The 16,946-nt window shown below is 35.3% G+C and overlaps 1 protein-coding gene across 1 annotated transcript in view; it reads right to left on the bottom strand.

Annotated features, from left to right (window-relative positions):
• Positions 1-16,946, bottom strand: part of NUP205 (nucleoporin 205) — an 82,623-nt gene that overhangs the window by 53,053 nt on the left and 12,624 nt on the right. The window contains exons 5-13 of the mRNA XM_046669582.1: positions 16,679-16,838; positions 16,020-16,248; positions 12,709-12,873; positions 8,284-8,459; positions 4,634-4,750; positions 4,314-4,451; positions 2,301-2,451; positions 1,059-1,264; positions 59-241 (exon numbers count right to left, since the gene is read on the bottom strand). Coding sequence (XP_046525538.1) covers positions 59-241; positions 1,059-1,264; positions 2,301-2,451; positions 4,314-4,451; positions 4,634-4,750; positions 8,284-8,459; positions 12,709-12,873; positions 16,020-16,248; positions 16,679-16,838 — 1,525 coding nt within the window. The remainder of the gene's footprint in view (positions 1-58; positions 242-1,058; positions 1,265-2,300; positions 2,452-4,313; positions 4,452-4,633; positions 4,751-8,283; positions 8,460-12,708; positions 12,874-16,019; positions 16,249-16,678; positions 16,839-16,946) is intronic.

The following is a 16,946-nucleotide window of genomic DNA, read 5'->3' as shown; positions in this document are numbered from 1 at the left end:
TATTATAAAGTCTCACTTTCCAAACTGTAATAATATAAATAAGAGCTCATAACACTACCTGAGTGTATTCCAATGACTGCCAGAGGGAAGCAGCAATTTCAGGAGATTTTCCAAAAGCTGCAAGTGTCTTCAGTAGTTCAGCTTTTAGAACAGGGGGAATACTGCATTGCAGGAGTCCCAGGATCACCACAACAGGCGTCCACTGAGGATGCTCACAGAGTGCCAGACGAGCATTTTCACTCTGAGAATTGAACACAAAATGGACAAGAAAGACTTTCCAGTTTTAAAAGCTAAGGAAAATGACCAACAGTCATCTAAATTGCTAGCACTTATACTGAGTATTCTAGGCTTAATACATACTAAAGCAAAGATAAGCCTATGACTTGTGCTTGAAGTCTCCCAGTGGGTCAAATCCAGTCACAGGCTCAGTCAATGTAAAGAACGGAGGAGAAATAGCCTTTGTAGAATTATTTTTTACAGCTCTAAGCATGGAAAATAATACATAAAAACAGAGATAAATGGTCTGCCATGATCACATAAATCTTATCTAGACACTTTAAATCCTTCCTGCAACAACGTAATATATTTTACTGTAATGTTAATATATGAACGAATAAATATCTTGTCCTTTTCTGAGAAAAAAATGGATATGTATATACACACACATACAGTATCAAGTATTACTCTATTTTAATTCAATGAGAAATAATTACTAACTTTATGTTTCGATGTATAATAAGGTTAAACGTTATTGGAAAAACCAAAAAGTTAGAAGACACCATTCCTATCCTTCAGAGAGAATGTCAGACTGAGCAACTTATCTTTGCTCTAGAAAAGAAACAACTAGAAGAGATTTCTGAGGGAGGAAATTATGTAACGAAAATAATGTTTTTTACAAAGACCAATCCGGTAGTGGCAGGTAAGATATTTGGTGTAAGGAGAGAAAAAAAGAGTATTTTGGTAAATAACTTTTCTTTTTAATTAATAATATTCTTTATGCCACTGTGCTGGAATACAAACAAAATTATACTCTCTCATGCTCTGGATGAGTTACCTACCCAAGTAATGATGGTAGATGTGAGCTGTAAAAAAGCAATCAATCCATCTTGCTCCTTCTGGGTGATGCCACGTGAAGGAAGGTGACGGTACTGGACACTATCTGCACTCGGAAGGTCCTTCCGGAGGTGTTCATGGTAAAGCATTAAGGAGTGAAAGAAATGTTCCCAAGAAACAGGACTTCCACCTGCTCCCTGAATATTTTCAACTGTAAAGAAACACAGCACAGAATTTTCTTTCAAAAATGTCTAAGCATTTCCTTGGAAACAGAGGAAGAAAATAAATTTAAAACAATAAACTCTGTTTGCCTTTGTCCTAGATAAGCAGTGTGCTGAAAATGGATTAATTTTTCCATAGGGCCAAGAATGAGTGGTGCCTATGTAAAAATAAAGGTAAATTACTTTGGACATCAGTTACCTACTTCACATCCAGGAGAGTTCTCTGTGTTGTCATGTAAGTGTACAAGGCTGCTTTTCCTGCTGAATAGTTCCCACATGTTGAGCTTAAATTCCCAAAGAGAGAAACTACAGTCTAGATTTGTAAATTGCACTACTCCATTACATACCAAGCACTGGGAGCAAAAGCACAGAATCCAAGACAAGCAAGCCTTGATAGTGTAGTCAAAACACTGGCCTAGGAACCAGGCAGATCTCAGTTCCAATCATGGTTCCCCAAGCACTTGTGATGTTGGGTAAATTACTTAACTTCTCTAAACCTCAGTTTCCCCACATGTAAAAATAAAAGTAATAATATCTACCTAACAAAGCAGATGTTTAATAAATATTTCTTTCTCTTCCCTTTTCACAGTGTTTTTGGTTTAAGCAGACTCAAGTCTGAAAATTAAATGAGGAAATTGGGAGAGGATCCAAAGAAAAACTATGAGAACCGAAATTTAGAAAACAAGTACTTATGAAGATAAATTAAAGAAATCAAACTTAGGTGGCAAGAGTATATATATTTTGTTTGGAGCACCAGATGTGTTCTTGAAAATTTATGTATATCAATTCTGATTTCTTAAACTAAAATGTATTTTAGAAAGCAGATAGTAAAATTCCCCAATCTGTGAGATCATAATCAAGATATCAGTGTACATAAAGCCACTGGTGTGCTGCTTTCCCCATTATGAAAATAATTTATAGCCCTGGTTGAACTTAGCACAAATAACCAATATTCTTTGATAGACAGGGGGATACGGAACTCAAGAACGTCACAACAAACTTAGACAATATTCAGATTTTTCTTACCATGACTACTACCATTGACTTTGAGCAGGCTAAAACAGTAGTGGGCACACTGGGGCCCACTGGCCAATCCCTGGAGCATTTTCAAATAAGGAATATAAATAGTTGGAGGCAACAGATCACCCATTTGCCTAACAAATTTTGACAAGACAACCTGAAACAAAGAAAAAACCAATAGTTTACATAAAGCATATCTTAACTTTAAGCCAATATTGGACTAACTGATGAAGACTATATATGAACTAAAACTAATTAAGTGCTCTGATTCAATCCCCCCAAAGACAAAATAATCTGGTATTCTATCTACGAGAAATTGCATTTTCAAGCCTGTCATTAGCAATTTAATGCGATTATAGAATAATATCTTTGCGAACATAAAGTACATTGTTTTAAAAACATCTCAATGTGACAGAACATAAGACTACTCACATGCTCACTGAAGGACAATTGAAGAAATTTACTCATCTAAAATTAATCAGCAAATTCAAAGATACACCTAGAACTCAGAGTTCCTAGAACTCGGAGTTCCTAAATTCCAGTCAAATTTAGTTTGAAGAACTAGAAACTTGAAAGAATTTTTTTTTTGTATGGTGCAAGCATTTTTTTTTTTTAAGATTGGCACCTGAGCTAAAAACTGTTGCTAATCTTTTTTTTCTTTCTGCTTTTTCTCCCCAAATCCTCCCCAGTATATAGTTGTGTATTTTAGTTGTGGGTCCTTCTAGTTGTGGCACATGGGATGCCACCTCAGCGTGGCCTGATGACTGGTGCCATGTCCATGCCCAGGATCCGAACCGGCAAAACCCTGGGCCGCCATGGCGGAGCACGCAAACTCAACCACTCCGCCATGGGGCTGGCCCCAAAAGAATTTTTGATAGTAACCTAAACATTCTGCTTTGTGTCCTCACCAATACTCTTGTTTCATAAGTCCACTTTGTACCTTTTCCTTTTCTCTTGCTTATACCTTTAATCTATTATCAACAACCAAAAATACTATTCAGACTAATTAGTTAGAACTCAGAACTGAAAATGTACACATCTCTGGAAATTATTGTTAAACCTAATAAGTATAACAACAGTTTTGTGATTATATAGAAAAATATCCTTTATTTTTAAGAGATATAAACGAGAGGTAAAACGTCAAGCTCCCTATAATTTACTTTAAAACGCCTCAGCAAAATAAAAGTAGTAGAATTTATAGTAGTAGAAGCAGCAAACATGGCAAGATGTTAATAGTGGTTAAATTAAGATGTTGATTGTTCATTATAACTCTTTTCTCTTCCATATGTTTGAAAACTTTCATAATAGAGGTATTTTGTTAATCTTTAAAAATTTTTAATAAATCTTTCTCCAAAACATTTTTTAAATGGGGAAAAAAGTGGAACAATAAATGTAAGAAATACAGTTAAAAACAAAAACTGTCTACTCTTAGTTAGATTCTACTATAAGAGAAAATTATATAACGTGAAAGCTTCTAGAACAGAAAATCCCAAAAAAGATGAAGACAGATATGGTAATCCGTCTTATTAGCTACTACATACCATACTTCAGTCAATATAGGATAGAAAATGGACTTTTTCCTACAGACTCACAGGCATTTTGTCATCAATTAGAACACCTAGGCCTTTTCCTCTAGTACTTGTACCTCTCCTACCTTCCCCAACTCGCCAAGAATAATGGATAGTAGTTATTGCCATGCCTGTAGAGGACAGACTAATGCCAATAAATAATACCATAGCTCAAATAAGTAACTCAGAAAGAGGACACCTTTCTGCCTCTAATGATTCGACACATATTAGTATCTAATAAAAGGCTGACTACATAAACTCCAAAATGATCAGAACTTAAATTTAAGAGTTTCAAATTTCCTTAAACAAAAGGAAAAAGTATAAATGTCTAAAAATTACACTGGGGTTTATTTGTGTTAATAGCAATAACATCAGGAAATGACATCTTTCAAGTTTTCAAGACTCCCAATTACTGTCCCAGAGTATAAAAGTAGAAAAACTAAGAGCTCACCTGGCGTTGAGGGGGTCGCTGATGAGCCACCCCAAGGTAAGAGCCCAGGATAGTGGAAGTCTGAAGAGGCTCTGAGGGACACCAATATTCTAGAGCAAGCTCCAAATTAAAAGGGTTCTTTTTATATAGCTCACCAATCTGCAAAGAGTAAACAAAGATTGTGGAAAAAAGCTTATAACTCAAAAATTAGTTTTAAATAAAACTTTACATTTTTATTGAACTCACTTGTATATTTAAGATATTAGACCAGAAATTTTCCAAAGTTAGGGAAAAAATAATGGAAGGAGGAAGATGACAATCCATCCAATAGAATGGCTTACCAAGAGCATTAAGTGTTCCAGATCCCTTCTAAGTGAAATGGGGGGTTCATTACCCATCTGCATACTCATGTGAATCATTCGAGCATCTTCATCTGCCCGATTCCTCAACTGCTTCACCTGTTAAATTTATTACATATGGCTTAATATGTAAACTTATTATATGTATTCATAATCAGGAAATCAGACAACTGTCTACAAGAGATATATAAAAGAAAAACATTGTTTAAATATTTATTCCACTTTAATGATGTGAAGAAATATACTAGTTTTATTGCAACGTTATTATCTATAATTTACAATATCTTAAAGTTTCAATGCGTTTTCCACTATAGATCAGTTGAGTTTAACAACAGGGTTTCTCAATAACTGACATTTTGGGCAGGTCATTTCTTCACTGGGTTGGATAATCCTGAACACTGCAAGATGTTTAGCATCTCTGGAACTACCTACTAACTACCAATAACACCACTACAGTCAATGTAACAAGCAAAACTGGCCCCACTCATTTCCCAAACACACTCTAGGGGACATCATAAGCCTGGTTAAGAACCATTGCCTTGGGGGGCCGGCCCCATGGTCGAGTGGTTGAGTCTGTGTGCTCTACTTCGGCGGCCCAGGGTTTCGCTGGTTCTGATCCTGGGAGGGGACATGGCACTGCTCATCAGGCCATGCTGAGGCAGCGTCCCACATAGCACAACAAGAAGGACCTACAACTAGAATATACAACCACGTACTGGGGGGCTTTGGGGAGAAGAAGAAGAAGAAGAAGAAGAAAACGACTGGCAACAGATGTTAGCTCAGGTGCTAATCTTTAAAAAAGAACAATTGTAGGGGCTGGCCCCGTGGCCGAGTGGTTAAGTTCGCGCGCTCCGCTGCAGGCGGCCCAGTGTTTCGACGGTTCGAATCCTGGGCGCGGACATGGCACTGCTCGTCAGACCACGCTGAGGCAGCGTCCCACATGCCACAACTAGAGGAACCCACAACGAAGAATACACAACTATGTACCGGGGGGCTTTGGGGAGAAAAAGGAAAAAATAAAGTCTTAAAAAAAAAAAAAATGCATTAAAAAAGAACAATTGCCTTGGGCTGGCCCAGTCGCATATCGGCCAAGTTCGCATGCTCTGCTTCAGCAGCCCGGGGTTCTCTGTTTCCGATCCCAGATGTGGACCTAGCATCACTTATCAAGCCATGCTATGGCAGGCATCCCGTGTATAAAGTAGAGAAAGATGTTAGCTCAGGGCCAATCGTCCTCAAAAAGAAAAAAAAAGAACCACTGCCTTACAATATTTGTGTCAACTAAATGCCAACTGACATAAGAAACTACTTCTCCCTTAAAAAAAAAACAAAGCTAGACAAATCCACAATTACAGCTGGAGATTTCAACACTCCTCTCCCAATATATAATAGAACAAGTACACACAAAACCAGTAAGGATATGGCAGACTTGAACAACACCATCAACCAACTTTACCTAATTGACATTTATAGAACATTCCCCAGAACAGCAACAGAACATACATTCCTTTCACATGCACATAGAACATTTACCAAAATAGGCCATATTCTTGGCCACAAAACAAATCTTTACAAATTTAACATAACTGAAATCCTATAAAATATGTTCTCTGACAACAACAGAAATAAACTAGAAATCAGTTACAGAAAGATATCTGGAAGTCCCCCAAATATTTGGAAATTAAACAACACACTTCTAAATAACCCATTGATAAAATAAGTCTCAAGGAAAATTAGAAAATATATTAAATTGAATAAAAGAGAAAATATATCAAAATTTGTGTGATGCAGCTAAAACAGTAACTAGAGACTAATTTATAATACTAAATGTTTATATTTAAGAAAAAGACAGGTTTCAAATCAAAATCTAAGCTTCTACCTTAAATAACTAAATGCTAAGGGTAAATTAAACCTAAGCAAAACAAAGAAAATAATAAAGGTCAGAAATCACTAACAGTGAAAGAAAATACAAAAAAAAAAAATCAATGAAACCAAAAGCTGTTCATTGGAAAAATCAATTAAGACTGATAAACCTCTAGCCAGGTTAATTAAGAAACAAAGAGCGAATTATCAACATTAGGAATGAAAGAAGAAACATCACTACAGATCCTACAGACATAAAAAGTAAAATACAGGAATAACTTTATGCCAATCAATTTGATAATCTGAATGAAATGGACAAATTCATTGACAGACACAAAGTACCAAAATTCATTCAAGAAGAAATAGATAAGCTATATAGTACTATATCTATTAACGAAATTCTAGTACCCTAGAATTGTGTGAATAAATTCACTTTAGTCAAGCCATTTATGATTTTGTCTATTCAAATCCCTCTCTTCCTTTATCTTTCCAGATGACCATTATCTTTCCATAACCAAAGTCCTAAAGACTAATAATTAGGAAAAGCTTTAAGCCTTAACCTTTCTAAGACTTCATTTCCACAAATGTAAAATGAAAGGATTTCTTCCTATTCCAAAATTCTGTGATGTTAATCTATCAAGTCCTTCAAGGTTGACGAGGGCTCAAGTTATCTGTTAAATACTCCTTGACAATTCCAGTCCTGAGTGAGCTATCCTTAGCCTAAAGAAATCCATTGTAATTTGCTGTCTATACCTCTCATTTACTTACTCCCTATATTTTTCTGTGTATATCTTATTTCTCCAACTAGATTATACATTCCTTGCTGGCAGGGAATGAAGCTTCTACTTATTTATCTTCTTTACAACTCCTAGCATAGTACCTGGAACACAGAAGAAACTCAAAAAACACTTGATTCATTACATAATGAATAAGCAATTAACTCCTTGATTGTGGCCATTCTGGGTACTTTTTCCATTTACCTTATTGTTCAAGAGATACAGCATCAGAACTGGACAACTCTAATACAAGTATAGGCCTTTCAGGGTCCTTTTTTTTATACACAAAAAAAGGTGGTTTCATAGGGCTTTACACCCTCATTTACTTCCTGTCATCACTTTGAGGGCTTCCTTGGCATAAAATGGCACACAGAACATATACTATGTAGGAACTGTCTGAAATGGTTCTAAGAACCCTTTTTTGGATCAAAGTTATAGCTCGAGCCCCTTATTCAAAAGTAACCTCAGTAGGGGTGGGCAGCCCATCACCTAGTCATGTCATGAAAAAAAAGGAAAAATTAACCTTTGCATTAGTTTCTTAAATCCGTTACTTTACCTGTATCCACACAGAAGCCCATTTATGCACTATAATTAAGAGTCTAAACAATTATCTATAAAACTGGAGGTTTTTCCCTATATATCTTCCAGATCACATATAAAAGTATTAAATAAAGCTACCTCAGCATTGATCTCTAGGATGGCATAGGGTTAATAATTTTCTACCCATAGAAGCATTTTCATTTGCCTATTACTTTCTCATTATAAACCATTCTCAATGTCAAATATTTCTTCCTTTTAGCTTATTCTCAGTGAATGGGTCTTATTTCACTTTGATGAATCACAAACTAATTAACAAGCTGTAACACAACTGCTGCCAAATTTTAGTCTATAATAAAAGATTTTATTAGTTGTCAAAACATAGTTAATTGATCAGTTTTAAATTATTTTATAAAATTCTTCTACTACTTTTTACTCATCCTACATTATTGTACTTACCTTCATTGGCATAAGCGCAAGGAAATCTGTGATGAGATTATGGATTCTACGAATATAAAATTCCTCCTGATAGAAGTTTTCTGATACCACCACAGATTCAGTGAGGAACAGAAAAACATTGTCAGCAATTGCGAGCTCTGCCATTGCTTCATCTGCTTCTGTGAATTCAGCCAGTGCTAAAAATATATTTAGAAAAACAGCACATGGAGGAAAAGTTATTAAACTACATAATAATATCTCATAATACTTTGCTGATGGTTCAAAATTCAGAACTCTTTTCAACATTCTAGCACGTCCTATGCACAAAATAAGACTGTGTGTAACTATAACTGACTCACAAACCCCTAAGAATTACTGAAAAAGTACATTAGAAAACCACATGCTCTTCAAAATAACGAGGAGTGATTAAAAAAATTACTTTAGAGATGTATCATGCAACACTGATGTACTCAGGGAGCTATTATTAAAATATTAAAATGATCCTAAGGCTTTAATCTCAATGAAATGAACTAGATCATTCAGAAAAAGTCTTCACAGCCAACAAGTGAAGACCAAAAACATGATCAGTTAAGTTGCTCTACTAATTTGGTAAACAACTAGCAAAACTTGAAGAACTGAATCTTAACCTAAAGACACACTGGTCTACTTGCAATGCTTCTAGCTTTATATTTTGAAAATTTCAGACATCTAAAAATAGACAAGACTAGTATAATGAACCTCCACATATCCATCACCTAGCTCCAGTTTTAGCCATTTACGGTCAGTCTTCTTTCATCTAGATCTCCATGCATTCCCCCTCTCCATCTAAACTAGACTGAAGCAAACTCCAGACAATTTAACATTTCACTCATAAGTATTTCAGTATACAACTCAAAAAGATACTTAAAACACAAAGAATAAACCACATACACACACAATACCATTATCGTATCTTAAAAAATAATTCTTCAGTATCAAATATACAGATAATGGTCAAATTTACAATTGTCTCACAAACGTTATGAAATATTTTGGTTTCGTCTTTTGCTTTTTATCTTTTGCGTAATTGTTTGCTAGAATCAGTATCAAAATAAGTTCTACACGTTGTAATTAACTGAAACATCTGCAGGCTCCTCCCACGTCTTTTTTATTTTTCCCTTGCCCTGTATTTGCTGAAAACAGTGGGTCTTTCATCCTCTAGAGTTTTCCACAACGTGGTTTGGCACTGCAGTCCAGTGGTATGTTTAATATATTTGCCTGTGCTCTGAGTATACTAAAAATGGATAGTGTGATCTAGAGAAGCTTGATCAACTACATTCAATTTTTTGGGTAAAAAATATGTCACAGGTGATGACGTCCTTCCATCAAAAAATACATTGTCCAGGGGCTGGCCCCGTGGCTGAGTGGTTAGGTTCGCATGCTCTGCTGCAGGCGGCCCAGTGTTTCATTGGTTCAAATCCTGGGCACGGACATGGCACTGCTCATCAAGCGATGCTGAGGCAGCGTCCCACATGCCACAACTAGAAGGACCCACAACGAAGAACATACAACTATGTACCGGGGGGCTTTGGGGAGAAAAAGGAAAAAAAATAAAATAAAATCTTAAAAAAAAACAAAAGATTAAAAAAAAATACATTGTCCATTACTTCTTTCAAATTTTAAATATAAAATTGCTAGGTAATGTCGTGGTAATCTGCCTTTGGAAAAGAACTGCTACATAGCTTATTCTGCTTGACTGTCATAGAGATCAAATACATAGTGTGCTACTAACAATACATTTTCATTGCCTTGAAAGTCAGAAATAGATATAAGCCAGGATAGTCTCAACCAGAGGAAAACAGAAGAGTGGCGGTTTTTTCTGGCTTATGTTTTGTTTTGCATTTTGAAACACAGCCTGTATATCTACCCATACCATACAAACTCCTTGAGAAAAAAATATTTTCTCAATTCTTTATTATGACTAATAATTATGACTACTAAAATTAGTAATTAATGTTAATTAAATATTAATAACAGTAATGATTAATTCCAAACCTTCACTTGAATTCAGAAATAGTGGAATTAAAATTGCAAGATGATCTATGAGGAATTTAAAAATGTGGACAAAGAGAACAGATTAGTGGCTACCAGGGGAAAGGTGGGGTGGGGGGTGGGCACAAAGGGTGAAATGGTGCACCTACAACACGAATGACAAACATTAATGTACAACTGAAATCACACAAGATTGTAACCTATCATTAACTCAAAAAAAAAAAAAATTGCAAGATGATCAATTCAAGAACTACTTCTTGAAGACTATTTAGGTAATAAAGCAGCATTAACATCTTAAGGTAAATTGAGTTTTAATGTCTAAAAAAGTACATTAAAATTTTATAAACTTTAGTAAAATTAAAAACGTTTTTTATAAAATAATGTAATAAACATATTTGATAAATTTTCAGAAGTCTATGAAGAAAGTAGGAACTAATTTTTCAAAATTGAGATCTTCATTAAAACTTGTCTGGATTATTTCAAGAAATGACCATTTCTGCAATATAAGATAATTTTTCTTTTCTATCAATTTTTAAAATACAAATAGAAAAATACTTATAGTTTAAAAATGTTCATTATAATAGCCCTAATTATCAAAGCTTATAAAGGGGTATAAGCATGTAAAACTAAAGAGATTAAGTAGCCAAAGATCTAGGATTTGAAACAGGGTCTGGATTCCTAGACTATTCTTATCTATTATTCTATAGCAAACTATAACATATTCTACTGTGCCTCTTGAGATTAGGGCAATGGTACAGCAAATTACAGTATATGAATTTGATTAACTGTCACATATACTTAAAAGTTTAAAGGGTAGGGGGATGGCCCAGTGGCCGAGTGGTTAAGTTCGCATGCTCTGCTTCGGTGGCTCAGGGTTTCGCTGGTTCGAATCCTGGGTGCAGACGTGGCACTGCTCAGCAAGCTATGCTGAGGCAGCATCCCATATGCCACAACTAGAAGGACCCACAACTAAAAATACACAACTAGGTACCGAGGGGCTGTGGGGAAAAAAAGGAAAAATAAAATCTTTAAAAAAATAAAAAATAATTTTTAAAAAGTTTAAAGGGTAATTTTATGCCAGAAATAAGACTTGTAAATGAATTAAGGGGTAGAGTTGAGAAACAGAACTTGCACATGAATGTAAACGTCTAATTCACCAACCATCAGCTTTAACACAGAAAATGCTTGGCCAAAGAAAGACTCCTAACAAAAACAGCTTTCTGCAGACCCCGTGGGAACAGCATGACACTAGTGAACAAAATGTTCCGAAAACATACGATTGATAAGATACTGGAATCTGCTGACACTCTAAGACTAGAAAACATTGACATGAATTATAAATTTTAATAAAACTTTTCCATATTTACCACAAAAACCTACAGAAGTGGCATTTCTTTGGGCTCCAAATTACAAGGAAAGCATAGTTCTCATCCTGTTAGAGTAAACCACTATTAGTAGGATAAATACATGAATGTAAACAGCAGAATACGATACGCTAGAGTGGGTAACAGACTGTTAAAAGCCAGAATTCCACAACCGTTCTTCTTTTTTTTTTTGGAGGAAGATTAGCCCTAAGCTAAGATCCGTGCCCACCTTCCTCTATTTCATATGGGGGACACCTGCCACAGCATGGGTTGATAAGTAGTGCGTAGGTCCGCACCCAGGATCTGAACCTCTGAACCTCTGAACCTGCGCCGCCAAAGCAGAGCACGTGAACGCTACACTACTGGGCCAGCCCCTCCACATCTGTTCTTGATTGACCCAAATATCTCTTTTGTAATATATTGTATTTAAAAATAATAACAGGGGCCGGCCCCGTGGCCAAGTGGTTAAGTTTGTGTGCTCTGCTTCAGCAGCCCAGGGTTTCACTGGTTCGGATCCTGAGCGCTGACATGGCACCGCTCATCAAGCCATGCTGGGGTGGCATCCCACATGCCACAACTAGAAGGACCCACAACTAAAAACAAAATACAAAACTATGTACCGGGGGATTTTGAGGAGAAAAAGGAAAAATAAAATCTTTAAAAATAATACTAGTTTTTAATTTGACACAGTATGAAAAATTAGTTCGTGAACAAAACTAGGAAGAAAAATGTAAAAAAAAGAAACTAAATTTTAATTAAAAAAAATATTGTGGTACTGTCATTTCAAATTTTAAACTCTTAAGGAAAAAAAGAAGCTAAAACAGAATTGTGACTGGCTCCAAGAAAGGGAAAAAATACTTCACATAATTTCTTTTAGGAGACAAGAAAAAAAAAGTCTGTATTTCACAACAATATGAAGTTTCATTTAATGCAACTCTAGATATCTTCCTATGCTCATGCTTATACATATACAAAGATGACCTCCCTTCCAAACTGCCGTTAAATGTTGATATTTTGTTTCTCACAGTAAAATTGTCTACAATCAATTTACCTGTCACATCAGGTAGCTGAGATATTCCCCTCAATGCCAGTGCCCAGGCAAGTCTAACAATGGCTTGCAGCCCAGGTAGTTTCCAAGGCTGTGAGTCTTGAAGGCGAGAGTGAATTGTTGCAATGTATTGTTTCTCCGTCAACAGCGGAAGTTGATGAATCATATCTGAAAACAAAAATAGACCATTATACTAAAAAGCAGAAAAATTTTCACTTTTGATATACAGGAATAACGTCCAAAATCAGAAAATCAGAGTACACCCATCAAAGAAGTATGACCAATTAACATTAATGTTTCACATACCAAAAAGAACACTACTTTACAGTATACTACAATAAAAACTATATACAAACTACAAATGAAACAGGAAATAGACAATAATCCTAAATTTTAATTTCATTATTTTCAGTGATTTTTATAAGTGTACTATAATAAAATTTTAAAAAGCTAACAGTAATCAAAACAGCATGCTATTGGTACAAAAACAGATGCACAGATCAATAGAACAGAATGGAAAGCCCAGAAATAAAACCACACATCTGTGGACAGCTAATCTTCGACAAAGGAGCTGAGGGCCTACAATGGAGAAAAGAAAGTCTCTTCAACAAATGGTGCTGGGAAAACTAGACAGCCACATGTAAAAGAATGAAAATTGACCATTCTTTTTCACCATTCACAAAAATAAACTCAAAATGGATCAAAGACCTAAAGATTAGGCCTGAAACAGTAAGTCTTCTAGAAGAGAATATAGGCAGTACACTCTTTGACATCAATTTCAAAAGAATCTTTTCAGACACCATAACTCCTCAGATGAGGGAAAACAATAGAAAGAATAAACAAATGGGACTTCATCAGACTAAAGAGCTTCTTCAAGGCAAGGGAAAACAGGATTGAAACAAAAAAACAGCCCAGTAATTGGGAAAAAATATTCACAAGTTATTTATCTGACAAAGGGTTAATCTCCATAATATATAAAGAACTCAAGCAGCTCAACAACAAAAAATCAAACAACCAGGTGAAAAAAATGGGTAGGGGACATGAACAGACATTTCTCCAAAGAAGATATAAGGAGGGCCAATAGACACATGAAAAGATGCTCATCTCACTAATCATCAGGGAAATGCAAATCAAAACTACAGTAAAATATCACCTTACACTTGTTAGAATGGCAAAAATAACCAACACAAAAAGTGACAAATGTTGGAGAGGTTGTGGAGAAAAAGGAACCCTCATATATTGTTGGTGGGAATGCAAACTGGTGCAGCCACTATGGAAAACAGTATGGAGATTCCTCAAAAAGTTAAAAATAGAAATACCTTATGACCCAGCCATCCCACTACTGGGTATCTATCCTAAGAACCTGAAATCAGCAATTCCAAAAGTCCCATGCACCCCTATGTTCATCGCAGCATTATTTACAATAGCCAAGACATGGAAGCAACCTAAGTGCCCAGCAACTGATGATTGGATAAAGAAGACACACACACACACACACACACACACACACACACAATGGAATACTACTCAGCCATAAAAAAAGGAAAAAATTGTCCCATTCACAACATGGATGGACCTTGAGGGTATTATGTTAAGTGAAATAAGCCAGATAGAGAAAAACGAACTCTGTATGACTCCACTCATAGGTGGAAGTTAACATATAGACAAAGAGAACAGATTAGTGGTTACCAGGGGAAGGGGGGGGTGGGCACAAAGGGTGAAGTGGTGTACCTACAACATGACTAACAATAATGCACAACTGAAATTTCACAAGGTTGTAAACTATCATAATCTTAATTAAAAAAAATTTTTTTAAGCTATAAAAGCCACTCATTTTTTGTGTATAAATTCTAAAATATAAATCAATGTTATTTAAAGATCAAAAAAGACAATTTTACTAGGTAAATAGCCTGAATTTAAAACATCCAAAAAAACGCTGACCAAAACAAAGGATGCAAATTGCAAATAATTTATCTACTCTGATTATGACATAAATAAAATAGCCAAATAACAAAGAATTTCCAATTTACAGTTCAATTATACTATGGTACCTCAAACAAGCACAGGATTTGGCATAAATACTAAAATAACTGGAAACACCAGTGACCCCCTAAAGTTTCATTTATTTTACTTTGCTACTTCGTATACTTCCTTTTGATGTCATCTTGTGAATAACTACTTCAGTGGTTCCCAAACTTTAACCAGGAATAATACATTCTTTATTTAATTTCCTGTATTTTGAAAGCTTCTGTCTACTACTGCACATTAATTAATAATTCACTTTTCCCATTTGTTAATCAAAGATACATAGAATGACCATTAAGAAATTATAATTTAAATGAGCTAATCAATACAAGTACCCTAAACTGACACAATTACAACCTAATACCAAAAACCACACATCTTAGTAAACCTATGAAACTTTCCAGGCATTCCACTCAGCTTTTCCAAGTTCCAGCTTCTAAACTTTCATTAACACAGCTTACCTCTACTTAATGCTATGTTCATTTGATTCAATACGGGAAATCTGACCAATGCATTAACTGGCAGCATCCCTATCTGAGAACAGGTGGCACTTATTATGTGACATACGACGTACTGTGTGACAACCTGATTGGTGGTAAGGAGTAGTTGTGTTTTAAATAAGCCTTTCCTAATGGCTAAGGATGGTCACCAAAGATGAGTGGAAAATGTCACTCTTCTCACATACCTAATGAGAGAAGACCTAGCTGATACAGTCAAAAGTGGACAGGGGATAGCTGTTGGAATAATTAAAAGGGATTATTAAATAAATGATTAAATATTAAATAATTTTTAAAAATTAAAATAAATACTTCCTTTCTGGGAATCATTTTTGACATCCTCAGTTCTAGGTAGTAATTGTTTATAAGGCTACCAAGAGAAATTTTACCTACTTCACAGAAAATAAAAGTAAAAAATAATATATTACTAAGAATTATGATTATCCTCCCTCAGAATGTTTTCATGAAAGGTTTAAAATGTAAATAAATAGTAAAGAACAAACAATTAGGTAAATTCGGCATGCATAACTCATGAAAACATATCACATATCCTTTAGCACTTGCCCATTCCAAAACCCACAATGACAAAAGAAACACCTAACAGCTTGCAATTATTTTTAAAACATGCTCTTATACCTAAAAATTCAAATATCGATGAATTGCACACAAAAGAATAAAATATACAATTTTTTTATTTTAGTAGTTAAAATATTACCCTTCTTAAATGTTATCTCCACAATTTTAAATCTGATTTTTTAAAATAAACGCATTAATAGGTATAAAATCCAATACCATCACGTTCCTCTGTGCTTTGTTCTATAAAACTGGTATCAAAGCAGTAGAGAAGTGCCATAAGAAGAGCCAGATTCACTGAGTCCAATGAGCCATTAGCCTCAACTGTCACTCTTTCCAAATGTCCAATAAGGAGAAGAGTGTCATCTTTGCCTAAAGGTGACTGGCAAGCCCAGGCAAAAAGGCTTTCTGCTAGAGACTGCCTGCACTCCTTGATGAGATCAGAAACCTAGAAATAAAAATATATGATTATCAGGATAAATAAATTACAGTGAAGCCTGGTCTTACTCCACAATGTAAACTGTCTTTTACAAAGGCTAACTAAACAAATGTATCTGAATCCACGAGTGACCCTAAACTCACAGCTCTGGAATTCTGAACAAACCCTAATGTTAATTCCTCATTCTTAAGTTCCAAGCTCCTTTATGGGATAATCAATTCCTTGAGGAGTTCATTCCAGAAAAAGAGCTAGAATGGCACATAAGTAACTAGAAAGAAGCTGAAACAACTGCAAGTCAATTTCATGGACACAGCTGCCTACACACTTTAACACGCATTACTAATTTTTGTATGCCTGCATTAGAAGAATGTTCTAATTATCATGACTTTTCTGCCTCCGAGACACAGACAACCATGAGGTGATCTCGTTAAACTCTTGCCTCTTTGCGATGTTTTTCACTGCCCAAGCCTCTCTCGCGCTGCAGTTTTTCAAACTCATTGTTCACATCAATCTGTGACACCAGAGTAAGGACTTTGTAAGTCAATCCTTGCTCCATCAGCTCATCTGTAAAGCGTGTTGTCATGGAAACTAGCTCTGGACTGTAATGAAAACAAATCAATAAACAAAGTTATAATGAACAGTAATGTTTATACGTCCTCGTTATATGGACACAGCAAATGCTCTTTTTATTTTTTTTATTTATTTAT

Source organism: Equus quagga, chromosome 8 (genome assembly GCF_021613505.1).
Source record: "Equus quagga isolate Etosha38 chromosome 8, UCLA_HA_Equagga_1.0, whole genome shotgun sequence".
Lineage (NCBI taxonomy): Eukaryota > Metazoa > Chordata > Mammalia > Perissodactyla > Equidae > Equus > Equus quagga.
Note: the sequence above shows the minus strand (reverse complement) of the source record. Positions and strands in the feature narration are given on the sequence as shown.